Genomic DNA, 22,593 nt, shown 5'->3' on the forward strand with positions numbered 1-22,593 from the left:
AATTTAAAATAAATACCTGCATTTATTGTCACAGGATATATTTCCTGTACTGAATCACTAGCATTAATGTCAATCCCTTACCTAACTGCTATCTATAAATTTATGTGGAGACTTTTTCACCTATTCCTAGGACATCTGACTTATTGAAGTTGGACATTTCCTGACCTATGTGTCTTACTTAACACACAAGTCTATCCAACATCTAGGTTTTTATCTCTCTGTGTGGAAAAATTAAAAAAAAAAAAAAGAATGCCCTCAAATTTAAGATGATGAGATGTTGATGCATTAATTGGCTCCCATCAATGGATGATGTTACCTGCTGGCCATCTTGGGAAGGTAGGACTGAAAAGGCTCCCAATTCAGCATTCCATAACAAGCGCAGTATGACTGAGGGAGAGTTATGTGCCATCTGCTCTAGAGATGGTTGATGCAGCAGAATGAGTGTGGCCTTCAAGGTTCAGAAGACTTGGAGGAATCCCATATTTATGACTTTGATGCCCTTTGATAGGATATAACCTCACAACGCCTCAGTTCTCTTATCTGTAGTCTGTGGATTAATGCCCACCTCCCAATGCTATTTGGATAATTTATTTGTTCCCATGTTTACTACCTATCTCCAATGAGTTAGAGGTAAATGCCTTGGGGTCTCTGCTGTTTGCCTTTATATATGCAGTCTTTGGAATTGTATCTTCCCTGTGGTAGATGCTCAGTAGATAGTTGTGACTGGCATGGGGATTAAATTACTTGATTTATACAAAGTATCAGGTGCCATACCTAGCACAGGGTGAGAACTGATGCATGCCTACCAGCTTATCTTATTGACACGCATCTGAGAAGTCAGGAATCCCTCTGGAGAAAGCTCAGGTCATGCCACTAGAATTATAAATTAAAAAAGATGTATTAAACCAGGAACATTAGATAGTTTTAAAATGATTCTATGAAAGACTTGTCAAAACACTTGGCAATTAATAAATAAGGGAAAAGGAAGAAGGTGCTTTGTAGCCTTTTCGTCACTGGTATTGTTCAGTCATTAAGTTGTGTCTGACTCTAGATGTGTGATGCTTCTGAAATTTGAGAACCCATATATTCTTTTATTCAAAAATATTTGAGAACTTCTCTGGTGGTCCAGTGTTTAAGACTCTGAGCTTCCACAATGGAGGGCATGGATTCAGTTCCTGATCAGGGAAGTTCCACATGCCCTGTGGTAAGGACCCCCCACAACCACCAAATATCAAAACATAACAACAACAAGAAAAAAAAAAAAACTTTGATAAGCACTCACTATATGTCAGATATGGGCTTTCCTGGTGACTCAGTGGTAAAGAATCTGTCTGCAATGCAGGAGACACAGGTTGATCCCTGGGCCAGGAAGATCCCTTGGAGAAGGAAATGGAAATCCACTTGAGTATCCTTTCAAGGAAATCCCATGGACAGAGGAGCCTGGCAGGCGACAGTCCATGGAGTCACAAAAAAATAGTCAGACTTGACTGGGTTAGAGCCTAACAACAACAAACACAACCCACAGATACTGTGCCCAGGAGTGGAAAAGCTCTAGGAGGCCAGGTATGGTGTTCCCTTCTTTGAGGGTGCTAAGAAAGTAGAGAAACTTTTCTTTTCATTCTGAAAATCACTTTCTTCCTCAAAAGGTCTATTTAAAAGTCCTGTGTAAGTAAGCCCTCTACACTTGAAGGAGCTACTCACTTCCTGAGTCTCAATATACTGAAAAACTGTCACCTATAAGGATTTGATGGCATGTAGAAAGCATTAGAATTTCAAGTGAAGGCAAAACCTTGCGAGCTGATCCAATTCACACCCCTTCCAGAGCTGACAGTGCCATCCAAATGCTCATTGTGTTAGAGTAACTGGTGAGAAGCTTTTCTGCTGATATCCTGAGAATTATAGGTGACACAGAGGGCCAAACACATCAAATGGGGAATAGACTTGAAAGATATTGTAAAGAAAATAGTTAAGTCTTTATTCAGAGGATAAAGGTCCTGACCTATGTCATAAGGTAAAATATATTCCCAGTAGGTGAATTCTCAGTCACTCCTACATGAGAGGCTTTTGAAACACTTTCTGGTTTTAGACTGCCTACTGAGTACATGTGAGTCTGCTCATCACAAACCAGAATAACCCCTTAGCAGGAAAAAGACAGAGGTGGTGTCATAGTTAGAAGCACACCCCTGCTTCTGGCTTCTTCCGAGAAGTTGAAAGTCTCATCATTAACTCCTTTTGGTATATGCTAAGTTGCTTCAGTGTGTCAGACTCTTTGCAACCCTGTGGACTGCAGGCCGGGCTCCTCTGTCCATGGGATTCTCCAGGCAAAAATACTAGAGTGGGTTGCCGTGCTCTCCTCCAGGGGATCTCTCAGACCCCAGGATCAAACACATGTCTCTTGCATCTTCTGCATTGCAGGTGGATTCTTTAAAGCTGAGCTACAGGGGGCGGGGTGGAGGGGGGCAGTCCATGACTCCTTTAAATCAGTTCAATTCTCAAGAGAAAAACAGCACTTGAGAGTAGTGGGCCTTTGACCAATCCTTCTAATTATCATTAGGTAAAATAGTAAATAAGGCAGTCCAGATGACTTGTACCTTGCCATAGGTTCTGCACTCTAGATTCTATAACTTGAGATTTAGGACCAAAATTATGGTGAAAGCTGACATGGACATTCTCCTTAACCAAGAAAGTGGTACAGTCATACCATGGAGATATGGCTGGTTTGGATCCAGGACACCTCCATAAAGATAATAAGGCACCAAAGACAGTTATATATTTTTGGTGTCTCAGCACATATATGTTTATACTCCACTGTAGTCTATTAATAATGTAATACCATTATGTCTAAAAAACAATGTATATACCTTAATTAAAAAATACTGTATTGCTAAAACATGATGATCATCATCTGAGCCTCAATATGACTCACAAACAAGTGAGTCATAATATTTTTTTGCTGGTGGAGGGTTTTGCCTCAGCGTTGATAGCTGCTGATTGATCAGGGTGGTGGTTGCTAAAGGTTGGGGTTGCTGAAGCAATTTATTAAAATAAGAAAATAATGTTTACCATGTCAATTGACTTTTCCTTTCACAAGCAACTTCTCTGTAGCATGCAGTGCTGTTTAAAAGCATTTTACTCACAGTAGAACTTCTTTCAAATTGGATTCAGTCCTTTCAAACTCTGCCACTGGTTTGTCAACTACACTTATGTAATATCCTGAATCCTTTTTTATCATTTAAACAATCTTCACAGAAACTTACCAGAAATAGATACTATCTCATGAACTCACTTTATTTTCTCATCCGTAGAAACAAGTTTTCATCCCTTAAAGTTTTTCATGAAATTATAACAATTCAGTTGCATCTTCAGGCTCCACCTCTAATCCTAGTTCTCAGGCTAAATCCACCATATCTGCACTCACTCCTCTGCTGAAACCTTGAATGAACCCTTCAGAGTCATTCATGAGGGTTGGAATCACCTTCTTCAAAGTCCTGTTAATGTTAATGTTCTGACCTCTTCCCCTGAATAAAGAAATGTTCTTCATGGTATGAAGAATATTGAATAGTTTCCAGAAGGTCTTCGGTTTACTTTGCCCAGATCCATCAGAGGAATCATGACCCATGGAAGCTATAGCATTACAAAAAGTATTTCTTAAATAATAAGACTGCCTGGTTCATGGGCTGCAGAATGGATGTTGTGTTAGTAGGCATAAAAACATTAATCTCATAGTTATCTTCATCAGTGCTCTGGAGTAACCAAGTACATTGTCAATGAACAATAATATTTTGAAAGGTATCTTCTTTTCTGAGCAGTAGTTCTCAACACTAGACTTAAAATCTTCAGTAAACTGTATTGTCAAGACATGTGCTATCACCCATGATTTGTCATCCTATCTGTAGCATAATTCTTACGGATCCTAAGATTTTCAGAATAGTAAATGAATAATGGCTTCAACTTAAAATTACCAGCTGCATTATCTCCTAACAAGAAAGTTAGTCTGTGCTTTAAGGTTTTTGAAGTCAGTTATCAGTTTCTCTTCTCTAGCTATGGATGTCCTGGATGGCATCTTCTTCCAACCGAAGACTGTTTTGTCTACATGGAAAATCTGTTGTTTAGTGTAGCCGCCCTCATTGATGTTCTCAGCTAGGTCATCTGGACCACTTACTGCAGCTTCTACATCAGCACTTGCTTCTTCACCTTGTGTGTTTATGTTTTAGAGAAAGCTTCTTTCCTTAAACCCCATGAATAACCTCTTCTGGCTTCATACTTTTCTTCTGCCGCTTCCTCATCTCTCACAGCTTTCACTGAATTGAAGAGTTAGGGCTTTGCTCTGGATTAGGCTTTGGCTTAAGGGAATGTTGTGTCTGAACTGATTTCTATCCAGGCCACTAAAACTTTCCCTATTATCAGCAATAAGACTGTTTTGCTTGTCTATCATTCACGTGTTCACTGGATTAGCACTTTTGATTTCCTTTAAGAACTTTGGCTTCACTTGGCTAACTTTGGCACAAGAGGCGTAGTACTCACCTGGTCTCAGTTTTGACTTGCCTGCCTTGGTAAACTTAATCACGACTAGCTTCTGATTTAAAGTGAGAGAGGTGTGACTCTTCCATTCACTTGAACATTTTGAGGCCATTATAGAGTTACTCACTGGCCTAAATTCAATATTGACATGTTCCAGGGCATAGGGGGGACTGAGGAGAGAGAGAAAGTTTGGGAAAGACCAGTTGGTAGAGCATTCAGGATACACACAACCCATGGGTTAAGTCAACTGTCTTATATGGGCATAGTTCATGGCACCCGAAAACACTTAAAATAATGACATCAGATCACTGATTACAGATCATCATAACAAACACAATAATGTAAAAGTTTGAAATATTGTGAGAATTGCCAATATGTGACTGAGCCATGAAGTGAGCAAATGCTATTGGACTTTTGTCTTGCTTGAAGCAAGGCTGCCATGAAACTTCAGTTTGTAAAAAGTGCAATATCTGCTAAGCACAATAAAATGAAGCACGTCTATACTCCTTAATCTAAAAAACACAATATAGATTAGTAAAGAGATTATAGGCTTCAGAATCAGAGAAACTGGGTTTGTCTCTAAATGTGTGGCCTTAAGTAAATTACCTAAACACTCTGATATAATATAGATATATATAAGATAGATATAATATCTTCATCATCTTTTTGAGAAGCTAAGTTTCCACTAGATGATCAAACTTATACTACTCAAAATAATTTATGCTAATTCTTATTTTAAAAGAGATCATGAAAAACTGAATTAAAATTGGGGCATCTGAAATGTTGAAAACCAGCATTCTGTTCTTCCTTTTGAAATGATATTATCTTAAACAGATTGGAAAAATCCCTTGTATTCATAGATATTATTTGTAGTTCATAAGTTCAAAAAGAAATTGCACTGTATGTAAAGTGCCAGAGCAATTTATATTACCAAAGTTACAGCACGTACAGTTGTGACCCTCTTCAGCCTGTTCATCAGATTCACCTAAGAGGGAACTCTTTACAGCAGCTCAAAGTTCTGAGAACCATGAGATAATTGAATTTCATGCAACTTCATTTCTAACCAATTCCAGTTCCAAATTTAAGGAAGGGAAAAATGCCAACACGTTCTATAAACGATCAACATCTGAAACAGATCAAATCAGAACCGTTTATCCAGGGCTTGCTATAGATAGGAAGCAAATAAGGTATAGAATATCTCCTTCCAGGAGATTAAAAATATAGTAGGAAATATGACAGGCAGGTTAAATAAAGATTCTGTCATGTCTGAGGATATTCCGTTCTTGCTGGTTACATATGGTCAAAGTAAGGGGTGGAGATAACAAAGATGCCCAGTCTAGAGCAGCAGTCCTGCCAATGCTTACTCTATCCTGGGTCATCTAATATTATGACCTCTGTTAGAAGACGATTACAGGTGCTTCAGTTCATCTTGCTGCTGGTGGTACATAAAAGAAGAAATGGGAACTAAGTCAGAGGAAGTAAAAGGTCTATGTGTTTTTATCCCCCCCCCCATCTTTATTGTCATTTGATTGAAAAAGTGACTATTTGAAGACAAATGGGTCCAACAACATAGAGTTCAGAATATTTGCATGTTGAAGAATACACTTTATGTGTGTTTTGTTTCTGTTTTTCCTTTTTTTTTCTTTTTAATCCAATGGTGTATAAGTAGGAAAGCTTTAGGCATATAAGAACCACTTAGTCTTGTAAATATTAACTTTACTGAATCAAAACTGTTCTTTCAATCAAACCCCTAGAGTCTATGAGGAAAGTGGAACTAAATTATACAAAGATCTTAAGTGGTCATTTAAAACATATTTTTGTATAGTTTTATATTGCCCAGAATAGTCTTTTAGTAATTTTTTTTTCAAAAAAATCACTTCTGTAAAATGAATTCAGCTATTCAAAAATGAGTGTTAAACCAAAGCAAACATCAGCAACATGATGTAATAGATAGAAACGTAATGTATATTAATCTCCTTAATGTTTTACCATCTAAACTAAGGGTATTCTTCATGACACAAACTTATACAGATTAGTTACTTAAGTAACACTGCAGTGCAAAGGGCAATCAAAGTTGGGGTTTCACTTTCTGATTTAACTATTGCTATACCCAATGTTTTTTTATACCCCCATGCCTAAGTTTAATCATTAACTCAACAAATATATAATTATCTCCTACTCTGTCCAGTTCACTCTTGCTTGTCACTGGGGGTATCTTTGTAAATATAAAGTATTTTCTGTTGGTTTGGGGATTTTTATTTAATGGGGGAAAGAGAGAAGTGAAATTTACAAAATATTATTTTCAGTATATCTTAAGTGCTGTGTGAGGAAGTCACGGAAGACATACTTAAAAACACAATGTTTGAACTTTTGACGAATGGGAATTAATCCGAAGGGGCTGGGATGGGTGAGGACAGTCACAGATAAATAGCACAGTATGGTATTTTGAACTATACCTTATATTATGGTTGACATTGAAAATGTCCCTTATCAGGATTCTTCTACAGAACAGGGTTAATTAGTTCCTTATATGAATCCATAATATGCAATTTGCATAACCTGTCTCTCTTTTTTTTTATATTTACATGCAGACTTAAGAAATGGTGCATTTCATTCTTGTGCAGAGAGCCTTAACTTATGAGATGATTTGTAGGATCAGTTTAAATTCATAGTAATAAGCTTGTTCAATTGAAAGATATACACATTTAAAAATATTTTTAAAAAACACATTGCCATGGGTGTACATGAGTTCCCCTTCCTAAACCCCCCTCCCACCTCCCTCCTCCCCTTATCCTCCCTCTGGGTCATCCCCGTGCACCAGCCCCGAGCATCCTGTATCATGCGTCGAACCTGGACTGGTGATTTGTTTCACATATGATAATAGTTCAATGTATGGCAAAACCAACCAATATAATAAAAAAAATGTTTAAAAAAATTTATAGCATAGGAAACTCATACCCATAGCAAAAAAATAAAAATAAATAAATAAATTGCTTGACTGTGTGTTATGGAAAAAAAGAAAACATATTGCCAGATTCACTCCTAAAAAAATGTTTGCACTCCCACCAAAATTGTATGGGATAATCCCTTTCTCCACACTCTAAGTAGCCCTTGGTATCATTCCTTATAATTTTAGCCAGTTTGATTGGCAATAAAGGAAAAAAAAAAATCTGACTCCTTTTATTTTCATCTTTGCTTTCTGTTGAGTTTCAACATTGAAAAATATTGTGAACTAGACTACACGGACATGAGTTTGCGTGAACTCCAGGAGCTGGTGATGGACAGGGAGGCCTGGCGTGCTGTGATTCATGGGGTTGCAAAGAGTCGGACACGACGGAGCGACTGAACTGAACCGAGATAGTGAGAAATTAACTGGTTAGTTTTCAAGACTCTGATGTGTACTAAACCAATGAAAAGATGTAACAACAAAGGAGTATATCCTGGACATTCTGGAGTACAAAGTCAAGTGGGCCTTAGGAAGCATCACTACGAACAAAGCTAGTGAAAGTAATGAAATTCCAGATGAGCTATTTCAAATCCTAAAAGATGATGCTGTTAAAGTGCTATACTCAGTATGCCAGCAAATTTGGAAAACTCAGCAGTGGCCACAGGACTTTAAAAGGTCAGTTTTCATTCTAATGCCAAAGAATGTTCAAACTACCGCACAGTTGCACTCATCTCACACACTAGCAAAGTAATGCTCAAAATTCTCCATGCTAGGCTTCAATAGTATGTGAACTGAGAACTTCCAGGTGGTCAAGCTGGATTATGAAAAGGTAGAGGAAGCAGAGATCAAATTGCCAACATCCATTGTATCATAGAAAAAGCAAGAAAATTCCAGAAAAACATCTATTTCTGCTTCATTGACTACTCTAAAGCCTTTGCTGTGTGGATCAAAACAAATTGTGGAAAATATTTCAAGAGATGGGAATCCAAGACCACCTTACCTGCCTCCTAAGAAATCTGTATGCAGGTCAAGAAGCAATACCTAGAAGCAGACATGAACAACAGACTGTTTCCAAATTGGGAAAGGAGTATGTCAAGACTGTATATATGTTACCCTGCTTATTTAACTTATATGCAGATTACATCATGCGAAATGCCAGACTAGATGAAGCACAAGCTGGAATCAAGATTGCTGGGAGAAATATCAATAACCTCAGATATGCAGATGACACCACCTTTATGGCCAAAAGCAAAGAGGAACTAAAGAGCTTCTTGATAAAAGTGAAAGGAGAGAGTGAAAACGCTGGTTTAAAACAACATTCAGCAAAAACCACCACAATATTGTGAAGTAATTACTCTCCAATAAAAATTTTTTAAAAAGACAAAAACAAAAAACCCTCAACATTCAAAAAATGAAGATCATGGCATCCGGTCCAATCTCTTCAAGGCAAATAGATGGGAAACAATGGAAGCAGTGACAGACGTTATTTTCTTTGGCTCCAAAATCACTGCAGATGGTGACTGCAGCCATGAAATTAAAACATGTTTGCTCCTTGAAAGAAAAGCTATGACAAACTAGACAGCATATTAAAAAGCAGAGACATTACTTTAGTGACAAAAGTCCATGTAGTCAAAGCTATGTTTTTTCCAGCAGTCATGTATGGATGTGAGAGTTGGACCATAAAAAAATCTGAGCACCGAAGAATTAATGCTTTTGAACTGTGGTGTTGAAGAAGAATCTTGGGAGTCCTTTGGACCGCAAGGAGATCAAACCAGTCAATCCTAAAGGAAATCAGTCCTGATTGGAAGAACTAATGCTGAAGCTGAAGGTCTAATACTTTGGCCACCCAGTGAGAAGAACTGACTCATTGGAAAAGACCTTGATGCTTGGAAAGATTGAAGGCAGGAGGAGAAGGGGATGACAGAGGATGAAATGTTTGAATGCCATCAGTGACTCAATGCACGTGAGTTTGAGCCATCTCTGGGAGTTGGTGATGGACAGGGAAACCTGGTGTGCTGAAGTCCACGGGGTTGCAGTCAGACATGACTGAGCGACTGAACTGTACTGAATGACTGAACTGTACTGAACTGAATGATGAAGGACGATGTTCTGATTTCTATTTTTAGTTTGCTGTTTTTTGTTTGCTGCAGAAATAGCTTTTTATGGATTGGGGGACATGGATGCATGAAGTTGGATTTTTAATAGCTGAAAAAGATTTGAGGAGGATCTACAAATGAAACTTTTATTGTAAATGTGATGATCTAAAAACTACAGAATCTTTTATTATTATACATATTCCTATAGATTTTAATAAAGAAAAAGACTTTTAGGAATTCTAGTTAAAAAAGAGATAGTCTCTACTTATTCCGCATGTTGCTTATGCAATACTTGTGTTAATATCTTCAAGTAATAATGCTTTTTATTTGCTTTTTTCTCTCCTAAGGAAAAACTGGTCTACTTCCTGGATTGTTCTTTCCAGTCGGAAAATTGAATTTTACAAGGAGTCCAAGCAGCAGGCACTGTCTAACATGGTGAGTAGTTCTCTGTGTTTACTATTATCATCTTCATAGAAATTGTGTTGAATTGAAAGTTCGGTTTCAACAGAAATCGCACTAAAGCCTCCAAGCTAGCAGCATCTGAAAGCAGATGGAAGAAATGACTCAATAAACTTTTAATCAGATGAAGGGAAAACAGAACTTAGTGTCTGTTTTATTAAGTGGTGCATTTGGAGAATAATCACAAAATGAGATGAATAGTGAGCAGCTATCTAGTAATGGAAAGGTAACACTTTAAATTAAGGTGCCATTTATAAATGCTTTATTCTTATTTATGAAATGATCACTAAATGCAGCTACTTGCTCAAATAATGTATTATAAAGCACGTTACAAAATGCATTAGTAATAAATGCTTAACGGATGAGACTATGGGAAGCTGTTTTAAAGAATATTATAAGACGTAAATCGTATTAAACCATGTATGTGCATCTTTAATACATGAATTTAAGTTGTTATCTAGCATGCTATAAAGTGCTTCACACATTAATAAATAATAATAAGCTGTTTATAAATGGCACCTTAATATAGAGTGTTACCAATGAGGAAACAACTCTAAGTTAACAAAGTGATTTTTTATCTTAGTCTAACTGTGACTCCACTACATCCAGCTAACCTTTCTGAATAGTTCTATGACTCAATCTAATGGCACTAATACAATTTCTGTATCCTGTAGTTATTACAAAGTGAAATTTGTAGGGCTTCTTGATTTGTACCTGGAGGAAGGCCTTACAAATGCCCACTGAGATTTGACAGTGATCATAAGTAGGAGCAATTCTGAGCTAGTTACTGGGGCAATTCAAGCTCAGAACCTCACTGCCCGAACACCAGAGCTGCCACACGATGTTGGAGACAGTGGGCAAGCAGCATATCTGACAGCCTCCTGATTAAGAAGGACTCCGGGCAGGAACCAACCTGCCATACCCCATCGGCCTGATGGGCGGCCGGGAAAGGGGTCTCCTGGCAGGAATTAACCACAATGAGCTAATTTGTATTTGGCAGGTAATAAAACGATGGAAAGTTCTTTGCTTTCCAGCCACTAGTGGTGTTTGCAATGTAATCCTCTTTAAATAGGAAATAGAAAATCATTTGCTGGAGATTTTTTTTAAAGGAGAAGATTTTAGTAAGAACAAAAGGTAGCATTTGGCTTGCTCCTGATAATTGCAATAGCCTTTATCCCCAAGTAGCTTGCTGATTTTTGGAGTCTCAGTGCAGTCCAATCTGTAATTATGAAGAAATTAAAAATACATCTCAGTCCTTTGTATTTTTAATTTAAACTGCCTCGGATATTTGTTTAAGGGTTTTGTTTTTATTTTTTATTTTTTTGGCTACAGTAATGTTGAGATAATCTTTTTTAAGAAAAATAAAGTACCCCTAAGGCCCAGGCACAAAACAACTCCCATCCACCCACGGGTCCTTTGTCTTCACTTTGAATGAGTTCTGAGGGGAAAGTCAGGAAGGAAGGAAAGTAGCTTGCCTTTCTGAGTTTGGCTGCTGAGAAGAGGATCTTTGTCCTGCTGGGTGAGAAGAATTCCACTGGAGCAGAGTTGATGTGAATGTGCTGGGGTAATGGGAGAGATTAGATTTCAAATTAAAGCTTTTGCTTTGCTTTTATTTTATTATTTTAATCTCCTCATACCAGGAGATATAATTATCAGCTGCTTAATTTTGTACAGGTGGAAGAGAACTCCCCCTTCCATAATAGGCAAACCTTGCAAGTCACCTCATTTATTGCATGCCTCCAGATCAAGCTTCAGAATTGTTGTAAATTGAAAATAGATTTTTACCTGCAGAGAAAATTTGTTAACCTTTCGTTTTTTTGGAGGGGTAGTCCCTATTTATTACTTACGGTCCCATTTTCAGCACTCTTACAATTTCTCTCACTGTCTTCAAAGCAAATTCAGGGCAGTAACTAACGATGTTTTGTGGTAATGGGGGAAAGAATCACAGATTCCTGTTTGTACTGCATGAATTGCCTTGTTAGTCAACTTCTTGGATACATTTCTAACCAAGCATTAAAGGCTTGGTGGGATAGCCCACATTTACCAATACCAGTCTCAGAGAAATGATATGATGATTGCCAGACCTTGATTAAAGATACTGTGGTTTTATTTTGAAAGAAATTTATTCTCAAGTTTCTGAATTTCTCTTGTGCCTCCTAACACGTGTTCTGGAATTATTGTTCATTGTACTTTTGGGGAAAAGTCTGCCCTTTTCTGCAAGGGGTGCATAGAAACTGCTAAGTGAGTGCAGAATGTGTTTAGAAGAGTAAATGGTATTTAATCTGTATAGGAATGATCTTCGAATGCCAATGCACTGGTGAGACAAACCAGCCAAATGGCTAGGAGAAGGGTTTTGAAGTTCAACCACAGAGGACTTTATTCTAGTTTTGCCACTTAGGAACTGAAAAGAGTTATTCAACTGCTTTGAGTTTCAGAATCCTCATCTGTAAAGTGGGGATAGTAATATTTGCCAAGATAATTAGTAAGGAGTAAAATTAGTTTATAGAAATATACACAATAATCTTAAAATAATTATTATATTCCAATATACTCTATTAAAAATAAATATACTATATTCTGTAGTACATAATATGAAGCATAATGTATTAAGTTGATGCAAAAGTAATTGCAGTTTTTAACCTTAAATTTTAAATCAGTATAGCTAGGCTCAGACACATCTTTACTAATCAAAATAGGAACCATTACAATCAACACACTTTTGGCCGATTAGAAATAAGTCTGTGTATTCCTGTAGTGTAAAAATCTGTGCTTCGGGCTTCAACGAGCTCTTGGAAAGCACATTCTACATCCTTCTGGTTGTGGAAGCATTTTCCCTGCAAAAAGTTGTCAAGATGCTTGAAGAAGTGGTAGTTGATTGGTGAGAGGTCAGGTGAATATGGTGGATGAGGCAAAACTTCCTGGCCAATTCGTTCAACTTTTGAAACATTCGTTGTGGGATGTGTGGTCATGGAAAAGAATTGGGCCCTTTCTGTTGACCAATGCTGGCTGCAGGCATGGCAGTTTTCAATGCATCTCATCAATTTGCTGAGCATATTTCTCAGATGTAATGGTTTCCCCCAGATTCAGAAAGCTGTAATGGATCAGACCAGCAGCAAACCACCAAACAGTAACCATGACATTATTTTAGTATAAGTTTGGCTTTGGAAAGCAGTTTGGAGCTTCTTCTCGGTCCAGCCACTGACTTGGCCATTGCCAGTTGTCATGTACAATCCACTTTTCACCGCATGTCATAATCCAATCGAGAAATGATCCACTGTTGTTGCATAGAATGAGAAGACAACATGTCAAAATGACAATTTTCTTGATTATCAGTCAGCTTATGAGGCACCCACTTATTAAGCTTTTTCACTTTTCCAATTGCTTCAAATGCTGAATGACCATAGAATGGTTGACGAGTTCTTCAGCAACTGCTTGTGTAGTTTAAAGAAGATCAGCTTGATGCTGCACTCAACTGGTCATTGTCAGCTTCCAATGGCTGGCCACTTCACTCATCTTCAAGGCTCTCATATCCTTTACAAAACTTCTCGAACCACCACTGCACTGCACATTCATTAGCAGTTTCTGGGCCAAGTGAGCTGTTGATGTTGCAAGTTGTCTCCGCTGCTTTATAATCCATTTTGAACTCTAATAAGAAAATCACTCAAATTTGCTTTTTGTCCATTCTTTCTGTAGTTTAAAATAAATATAAAATAAATAGCAAGTATTAAGTCATTAGCAAAAAGAACATCAAGCGAGAAATGTGCATTCAGATGATGTATAACATAACCACACTTATTTAAGTATATATTCCAATATCAAATGGCAAATTTCAACAATGTAAAAACTGAAATTATGTTTACACTAACCTAATAATTATAATTTATCATTGAACCAATTCACTTGAATTGATTCACACATGCAGAGAAGAAAAAATATATTAATTCAAGGAATGCCAACATGTATAGTCTCCAAAAAAAGAAATATGTATCCATAGGCAGCATAAAATATTGTTTATGAAGCCATTTCTCCATCTGGGGTTATAGATGTAACATCCTGGTGTCCATATATATCTTCTTCCATTGCCTCTTACACTTACTGCTTTCACATTTAATACAGCATGTCACAGACTGTGGTGCCTGATCCCACATTCCATGTGTGACTATATTTTTTTCTGACTGAAATTCTTTCAGTTTATAACCATTTCCCATTTTTATCAAAAGCAGTCTCTCCCCGAAAAGAGATACAGAATCATTTCGCTGGTGTGTGCAAATCTGAGTTTCATAGGCTCTGGGTCCTCAGTGACTTATTCAGGGAGAACTGATCTATTCTCTTTTTCTTTTTCAATAAGGTCATTAAAGAGTAGGATGGCTTTTGAATCAATAATGGATGCGTGGACTGAAGTTCATGTCTCAAACTGATGAACCCTTAATAAAGCTTAAATTTCTTTGAGAAAAAACTAAAATGGGTACATTACCACCTACCTCCACTCTCACTTTCTAACATGAAGGACATCATATAATACCCTAATCCCAAATCTAGGTCAGATAAAACCTCAGAAAGAAAGGTAGTCTTCACCAAGAGAGGAAACTGTCTCCTTCTTAATGTCTATATACACTGTCTTTGTTTTGTTCACTTGTTCACAGTTTGGTCCAGACTGGTTGACCCTCTTGTAAAAAGGAGCATTGGAAAACCAGTGGTATCCTTAAATCTGGGTTTTCTGGATTTATAAAGGAAAGGACAGCGGTCATAGTCTATATTCTGATTTGTAACTCTTTAAAATTTTAAAATATTGTCATTGGAAAATAATGCAGAATCTATTTTTAGTAAAATATATTAAGCAAATTTGTATATTTGAACAGTTATAAATCAAACTTCTGCATAATCACCACCCAGGTCAAGATACAGACCCTGAAATCCCTGCCAATTGTCTGTATGTCATCATAGCTTATTTCCTTGTCACAGACCTAAATGGCATCTTAAGTCATTATTTTTTCACCCTTTATTATTTTCCCACCTAATACCTATAGCTCTTAAAAATATAGTTTACTTCATCTGTTTTTGAATTTGTAAAATGGAATCACTGCATGCATTTATTTTGTTTCTTCTTTCTCTAAATATGTCTTGCTTTATTTTTTCTTTCTTTTTGTTTAAATCATTTCATGTTTTTCATATTTTTCTCTATTGATTTGATACATTTTGTGTTCTATTAATGACTTGCCTGTAATTATAAAGTATTAAAAACTAAAGCTATTCAATTATTTTAGAATATTTTTTAAATTCACTAATATCCTTCCCAATGTATATGCTATTTCTGTCTGTATTTTAATTCTTTCTTTTCTATTTTAACACCACTAGATGATTTATGGGGTCGCAAAGAGTCGGACACGACTAAGCGACTGAACTGAACTGAACTGAGACATTATTTATCCTGTTTTGTGGAATCAATACTGATTTATATTTTCCACATCCCATGTTATTTATTTTTTCCTGTATCTTAGATCTTCTTTCTAGGATTACTTTTCCTTCTGGTTGAAGTATGTTCTGAGAAATTCCTATAGTAAGGGTATTGTGGTAACAATCTGTCTGAGCGTCTGCTTGTTTCAAATCTCTCTATTTCTCCCTCATTTTGGAAATATATATTCTCTCTGGATATAGAATTTTGAGTTGGCAGTACTTTTCTTTCAATACAGCTAAAATAGCTTTCCACTGTTTTCTGTCATCCATTATTGTGATCAAGAAGTTACCTGTTAATCTAACCACTGTTCTTTGGTTGCTCATAATATTTCCACAGTTTCACAATGATACATTCAAATGTCAATTTCTTTTTATTTCCCTGACCGGATTGTTAGGCCCCTGAAATTGATTATAGCTCTCATTAATGTAGTTTATTAATAGAAAGTCCCAAGCTATTATCTTTTCAAATGAAACTTCTTTTACATTTTCTCTTATTTTCTTCTAAGCTCTAGTTAAACCTACGTTTTCTCACTCTAGCTTCCACATGCTTTATATTCTTCTTTCTTTCTGTCTCTCTGAACTGCATTCCAAATAACGTCTCTTGATTTATTTTCTCAACTCAATCTCCCTTTGTGATAATCATTTTTTAATATTATAATTTTAATTTCTATAAGTTTATATTTATAATTTACTGTGTCATTTGTTACAGTTATTCACCCACACACATTTTAAAAACTCTTTTATTTTGTGAAAATTAGAAGGCTTTTTTTTTTCAATATTCTGTGTCTTGTGATTCTAACATCTGAAGCCTATGTCAATTTCTGCTGGTTCTCACTCATGTTGCTTTGTTTCCCTGTGTGTCAGTTTACCTTTGACTTTGTGCTAATCATTGTTATTAAAATAACATGAGAAGTTCTCCGCGGTCTGGAATAAATGTGTACTACTCCAGAGTGTTTTGCATTTTCCTCAGATTATCTGTCACTGGGCATGTCCAGTGATTGATTAGATCAATCTAACACTTTAAAATTCTCAAGTTATGTGTACATAAAAGGAAGGCTACAGTTGTGCTATATCTTATCAGGGACAGAAGTATTCACTCCTTCTTCTCTTACATTGCTCTTCTAGAAAGGCAGGCTTCTTTATAATCCCTTGGGATTGGAGAAAAGGTACAAGTTTAATATTGGTTTGCCTTTATCTTTTTATAATGCCCTCAGACAAGGTGCAGTTGTGTTGATTTGATATTATTCTTTTCTCTCTGGGTTCAGATTCTCACCTCTAAAAAATACTTTCCTTGGAAGTTCCCACTATCTTTTAAGCTTTTCAATTTTAAAGGTAATTTTTAAAAGAAGTATTTTATCCAGCAATTTTCATTGTTTTCAGTGGGAGAGTTGATCCAAATAGCATAGTTTCTCATTACAATCTACCTCACTTTCATTTAAATATGCATTTGGTTAATCAAGTTTGTGCTATTTATATAAGCCTTGGTGGGAAAAGACTTCATAAGAATATGTATTGAAATCCTACAATGAACAGCTTGCTCGTTAGGGCTACATATAAGGCATAGAGATATAATCAAGATAGTCTTTGCTTTATAGCGTCTCTGCCAAAAAAATAGGATTAGATGAAACAAGAAACATAGGAGAGTTTTTTTTTTTTTTTAACATTTAAAGGAAGGAGAGCTCACATCTGTGAAAGATTTGAATTAGGCCTTGAAGGATGGTTATAATTTCAGTATGAGATTTGTGGGCAGGGAAAATTCCAGCGGAGTAAAAAAATATGAACAATGGTATGAAACTGAAAATGGGCAAGGTCTGTGTGCTAAAAAGAGAAATGAATTTTTTTAGTTCAGTTGGAAAATAGGATAAAAAAAAATGATTGAGAAGACTGCCATGGATTGAGATTTGCTACAAGGGGCAACTCTTTAAAAAGGTGTGTCTTTATTCTCCATACGTTTTCACCCTAGAATAATCTCTCACAGCTCTTCTTTTAACAAATATATACTGAACAGCAATATGACCGAGGTGTTACTTATTTTAAAATGACCAGTACTGTCATAAGGAAGAGACAAGAGAAGAATTAATTCTTCTAATTTCAATTCATTTAGTCCAAGAGCAAAAACTTTTGCTTCAAAAGCAGCTACAGTATTATTTAATTAATCTGGTGCCAGAGACATCCTAAAGAAACAAAATTTGTCAGTTTGATTTATCCTTTGAGGCCTTGGATCATATCCCCTTCCATTTTTCAGGTACACTTATCTATTTTTGTACCATCAAAGTATTTCAGTTGGCTCCTGAAATTCAATTGCAACTTTCCTCCTGTGTACCTTCCATACTTTGTGATTTTAGAGCATCTGCCTGATAGGGTGTAGACCTTGGACTGTAGCTATGGGATCTGGCAAATATGCACTGCTGGTTAAAATATATATATATGGACTGCCTCATGAGGAGGAAGCTGTGTAATTTAGAGAACTCATTCATTTATTTATTTTATGAACTATTAACAGCTCCTAACAAGTGTCACACTATGTGTTATTAAACCCTAGAGATATCCAGATTAATAATATATGATCCCTACTCTCCAGGTGCTTATGTTTCTATAGGGGAAACAGAATCATACTTAGGTTTATTATAATAGAATATGACTAACATGATAAAGAAATATAAGAAAACATGCTGGGGAACCATAGATCTAGCTACAGGTAGTCCTTTCCCAAGGAAACTGTGGTGCCATGTAATGCTCAGCTTATGTATCTCTTCATGTATTAATTCTGCAAATATCACTGATGGTGCTCGATGTTAAGCCACTATTCTAGATATTATTAAAGATACAGAAATGAAACAAACTCAGATCTGTCATTTGAGGGCCTGGAAACAAATAGAAAGCACACCCATAAATCAAGTAATTGTGGTGAAAAAGAGGACTTTGATAATTACTCCAGAATGGCATGGACAGGGGCATGAGTTATTTTTATGGTAACTAAGTGGAGAGAGAGATTACCTCCAGCTGAAAAGGGTTCTAAATATATCTATACAGGAAGTGAAATTTGAGGATGTTTCTGAAGGCTGAAGGGGAGAAGAAAAGGGGAGAAAAAGACACTTCACCTGGAAAGAAGGGAGTAAGCAATGATAAAATATGGGAAATCAATTCCTTAATTTATTTATTTTCCAAATATTATCGATTTCTTGTATTGTTCCACATACTATGCTAGTCATTGATCTTAAAAATGTTTTTTGGTGATTCCAAGGTGTAGGGTGTATATGCACCACTCCAGACTGTTTTGTGCAGACTATTAAACCTTGAACCGAATTGTGACAAGAGGTGATTTCTTTCTATAAGCACTGTGGAGCCCTGTATCATTAATATCGGGTTGGCCAAAAAACGATATTACTGAAAAACCTCAACAAATCTTTTGGCTGACTCAATACTGTGTGTGTATATGTGCTAAATTGCTTCAGTTGTGTCTGGCTCTTTGAGACCCTATGGACTATAGCCCTCCAGGCTGCGCTGTTCATGGGGATTCTCCAGGCAAGAATACTGGAGTGGGTTGCTGTGCCCTCCTCCAGAGAATCTTCCCAACTCAGGGATTGAACTCATGTCTCTTATATCTCCTACATTGGCAGGTGGGTTCCTTACCACTAGTGCCATCTAGGAAGCCCCAACTACTGCATATCCTCAAATTAAGAGAGAGTTTTCAGAGACAGATTGGGGGAATTAAGTTTTTTGGGTTTTTTTTTTCCCTACAGTTAAAAAATGAAGATAAGACTTGTTAAACTATCTGAAAAACCTATTCTAAAATTCTATGAAATGCAGGTTCTATCCCAGGCTAATTTATACACTTCCGGAAGGAACAGCCTCTTAAAATGGATGAGAGCAATAAGGCCTGTGCTAGTATTGATAAAGATTATAGCAAAACAGCTAAATCTGTCATCATTATGGTCCAATGCATTTAGTAGATCACAGGACATCTTCTCACTCAAAATATACATTAATAGTCTCCCATGACCTGATCTTTTAGCAGTCTGGTCATTTGTAAAGAAGTACTCATACAAAGAAAGCAAATAGGGTGATTCATCTAAGGACAGCTGAAAAATATGCTGTGCCCCAAACATGGGTATATCAGCACATCAGTGAGAACCAGTTCAAACAGGGTGGTATTTTCATGTGACTCCAGAATATATGTTCAGTGTGGCACCTTACAGAAACAAATGCATTGTACAAACTTTATTTCTGATTAGGAAGTATCTCATTTCCTCATCCACCCAAAATCAGCCCAAGTGAACCTTACCTCCTTTTATATTTATCACAGGATACTCAGAAAACTTAGGATCAATTTTGACATAAATTCTGATTTATTATAAGCATTTTTGGGACCATTTCTCTCAAACCACACAGTTCTAAAGCCAGTGTGTTCAATATGGAAACTACATGTTGACTGTGTATGTAATTTGGATTTTTTGGCTACTTTTGTTTCTCACTTTACATTGTACTAATATTTCTAATCAGAGGCAAACACTGGCAAATTTTACTTCTAATGAGAGAAAACTTTTCCAAGGCATTTAATAAACTATTAACGTTTTTAGACCAGTCATTCAGCCATAACCTTGAAAGCAAAAAAAGAGTAATATGAAAGGCTTCATTAAAATAATTTGTTTACTTCTTCTTAATATTGTTTACTTCCAATGCAGATAATGAGCATAAGCATTAATTAAATAATGCAATATATTTAATGTTCATTCAGTGTAGCATGACTTTAATAACAAAGTGGACTTATTTATGGGAGTAAAATGATGTGATTTAGCAAAAAGATTTCAGTTTTAATCAGAAAGCTATTCATGAATTATTGAGTATTCTGTTCAAAATGAATATGGAATTATTTTATCTTTGTAAAGTGAGTGTTAAGCCCTTATTTGGATCCCTGCTCAAAAAAATCATAAAAATGGAGGTGCATACAATAGATCTACCAACCTTAGCATAACAAAGCCATTTCAAATCTGTGATTAATGTCTTAATTCTTGTAATAGTAGTGTTCTGGCAAAGTCAGCATGGCTCATATTGGGCACAGATTATTAGTACAGCCATTGATTGCACTATCATATGGTCTCATCATACATTTAAAAATTAAAAGAAAAAAACAGTCCAAAATCTGGAGGATGACAGGTGGGTATCAAAGAAAGAAAAGAAAAAAAAAAAGGAAAAATTAATTCTAATATCTGATTAACACAAACTCTGTAAGGAAAAAATGAAATCATGTGATCGATATTACTATAAATGAGGCCATGTTCTCTGGTTATAGTTTTCTCAAGATTTGGCCATTAACCACAATAAATTTTGTATCTTACATAATTTTTAATAACCACAAAAATCTATGAAATTGATAGGATGCTTTATAAATGGATAATAGCTTGCTGTCCAATAAACCTCACCTTAGGCTCTTTCAGAAAACTATTTTAATTATGAAGCTTGACTCTCTGTGGTTTATCATTTTGGTCAATATAATACATGTGATTTAGAGCTTACATTTCTCTAAGATGAAGTGGACTTACTCTACAGTGCATTTTAAAATTTACTGAATGTATGTATTTATTCTTCCTTTAAAATTCACCCCTAAATTGAAATGCTCTGGGAAGCAGTATACCATATTAGGTGAAATAGGAGCCTCTAAGTCAGACCACCTGGGTTAGGAATCCCAGATTCACATTTTATTTGTTGCTATAATTCTTTGATGTTTCTACTGCAGTTTGGGGTTAATAAGAGTACCTACTTCATACAGCTATTGTGAGATTGTGTGAGAAAATCGATGTAGCATGCCTAGCACAAAGCAAAGATAATATATATATTTATTATTATTGTCATTATTAGTATACAGCAGTAAAGCATAGTGGTTAAGAGAACAGACTTTGGAACCAGAACTAGATTCAAACACAAAAACTGCCACTCAATGATTATACATTAAAATCCTTGTCTTAATCTTGTTAACAATAGTGTAAAGATATTTCAGGTAAAACAACAACAACAACAACACTACTCACTGTCCAAATACAATTCAGAATTTCTTCAGAACTTCATTTCTTACTCATTTCTTACTTACAGTCAGTTCAGTCGCTCAGTCGTGTCCTACTCTTTGTGACCCTAATTACTATAGCACTCCAGGCCTGCCTGTCCATCACCAACTCCCAGAGTTTACTCAAACTCATGTTCATTGAGTCAGTGATGCCATCCAGCCATCTCATCCTCTGTCGTGCCCTTTCCCTCCTGTCTTCAATCTTTCCCCGTATCAGGGTCTTTTCCAATGAGTCAGTTCTTCGCATCAGGTGGCCAAAGCTGGAATTTCAGCTTCAGCATCAGTCCTTCCCAATGAATATCCTGGACTGATTTCCTTTAGGATGGACTGGTTTGATCTCCTTGCAGTCCAAGGGGCTCTCAAGAGTCTTCTCCAACCCCACAGTTCAAAAGCATCAATTCTTTGGTGCTTAGCTTTCTTTATAGTCCAACTCTCACATCCATACATGACTACTGGAAAAACCATAGCTTTGACTAGATGGACCCTTGTTGGCAAAATAACGTCTCTGCTTTTTAATATGCTGTCTAGATTGGTCATAACTTTTCTTTCAACGGGCAAGCGTCTTTTAATTTCATTGCTGCAGTCACCATCTGCAGTGATTTTGGTGTGAGTGACTTTGGCATGAGTGATTCTTATTCATACCATAGCCAAGACAAATATTCCTGGTCAGTTTTCTGCTGCAGGGTGCTTGTGCCATCTCTCGGTTCTGTCATCCCCTAGTGGTGGTTGAAGGAAGGTTAAGACAGCATAGGCAAGTCTGCAAGCTGTGTTAAAGCTGTGAGCTCAGAAGCCTCTCACATCATTTTCACTCGCCTTCCAGTGATGCGAATGAGTAATGTGGCCACAGGTTGGTGTAAAGGGGGATAGATAAATTGCAGCCTCTGGCTGTTTGAGCTACTTCCCAGAGGAAAGTCTAGACTCTTGAAGAGGGAGCACTGTACACATTTTAGTGGTGAGCTACCTTTCCCTGTCATAGGAAAGAAATACCGATTGTCTCAGTCCTGATTCTCTAGAAAACAAAGCCAAAAGTAAGTACCCATGCTTCTACTGGGGAG

General features: G+C 36.5%; 1 protein-coding gene across 3 annotated transcripts in view; it reads left to right on the top strand.

Moving 5' to 3' along the window:
• Nucleotides 1-22,593, top strand: part of ARHGAP15 (Rho GTPase activating protein 15) — a 725,608-nt gene that overhangs the window by 121,777 nt on the left and 581,238 nt on the right. For all 3 annotated transcript variants that reach the window (XM_055398711.2, XM_088829189.1, XM_088829187.1), the window contains exon 5: nt 9,912-9,999. In XM_055398711.2, the coding sequence (XP_055254686.1) occupies nt 9,912-9,999 (88 nt within the window). The remainder of the gene's footprint in view (nt 1-9,911; nt 10,000-22,593) is intronic.

The sequence above is a fragment of the Moschus berezovskii genome, chromosome 2 (assembly GCF_049115385.1).
Source record: "Moschus berezovskii isolate FMDL1 chromosome 2, NW_MosBer_1.0, whole genome shotgun sequence".
In the NCBI taxonomy this organism is placed as follows: Eukaryota; Metazoa; Chordata; class Mammalia; order Artiodactyla; family Moschidae; genus Moschus; species Moschus berezovskii.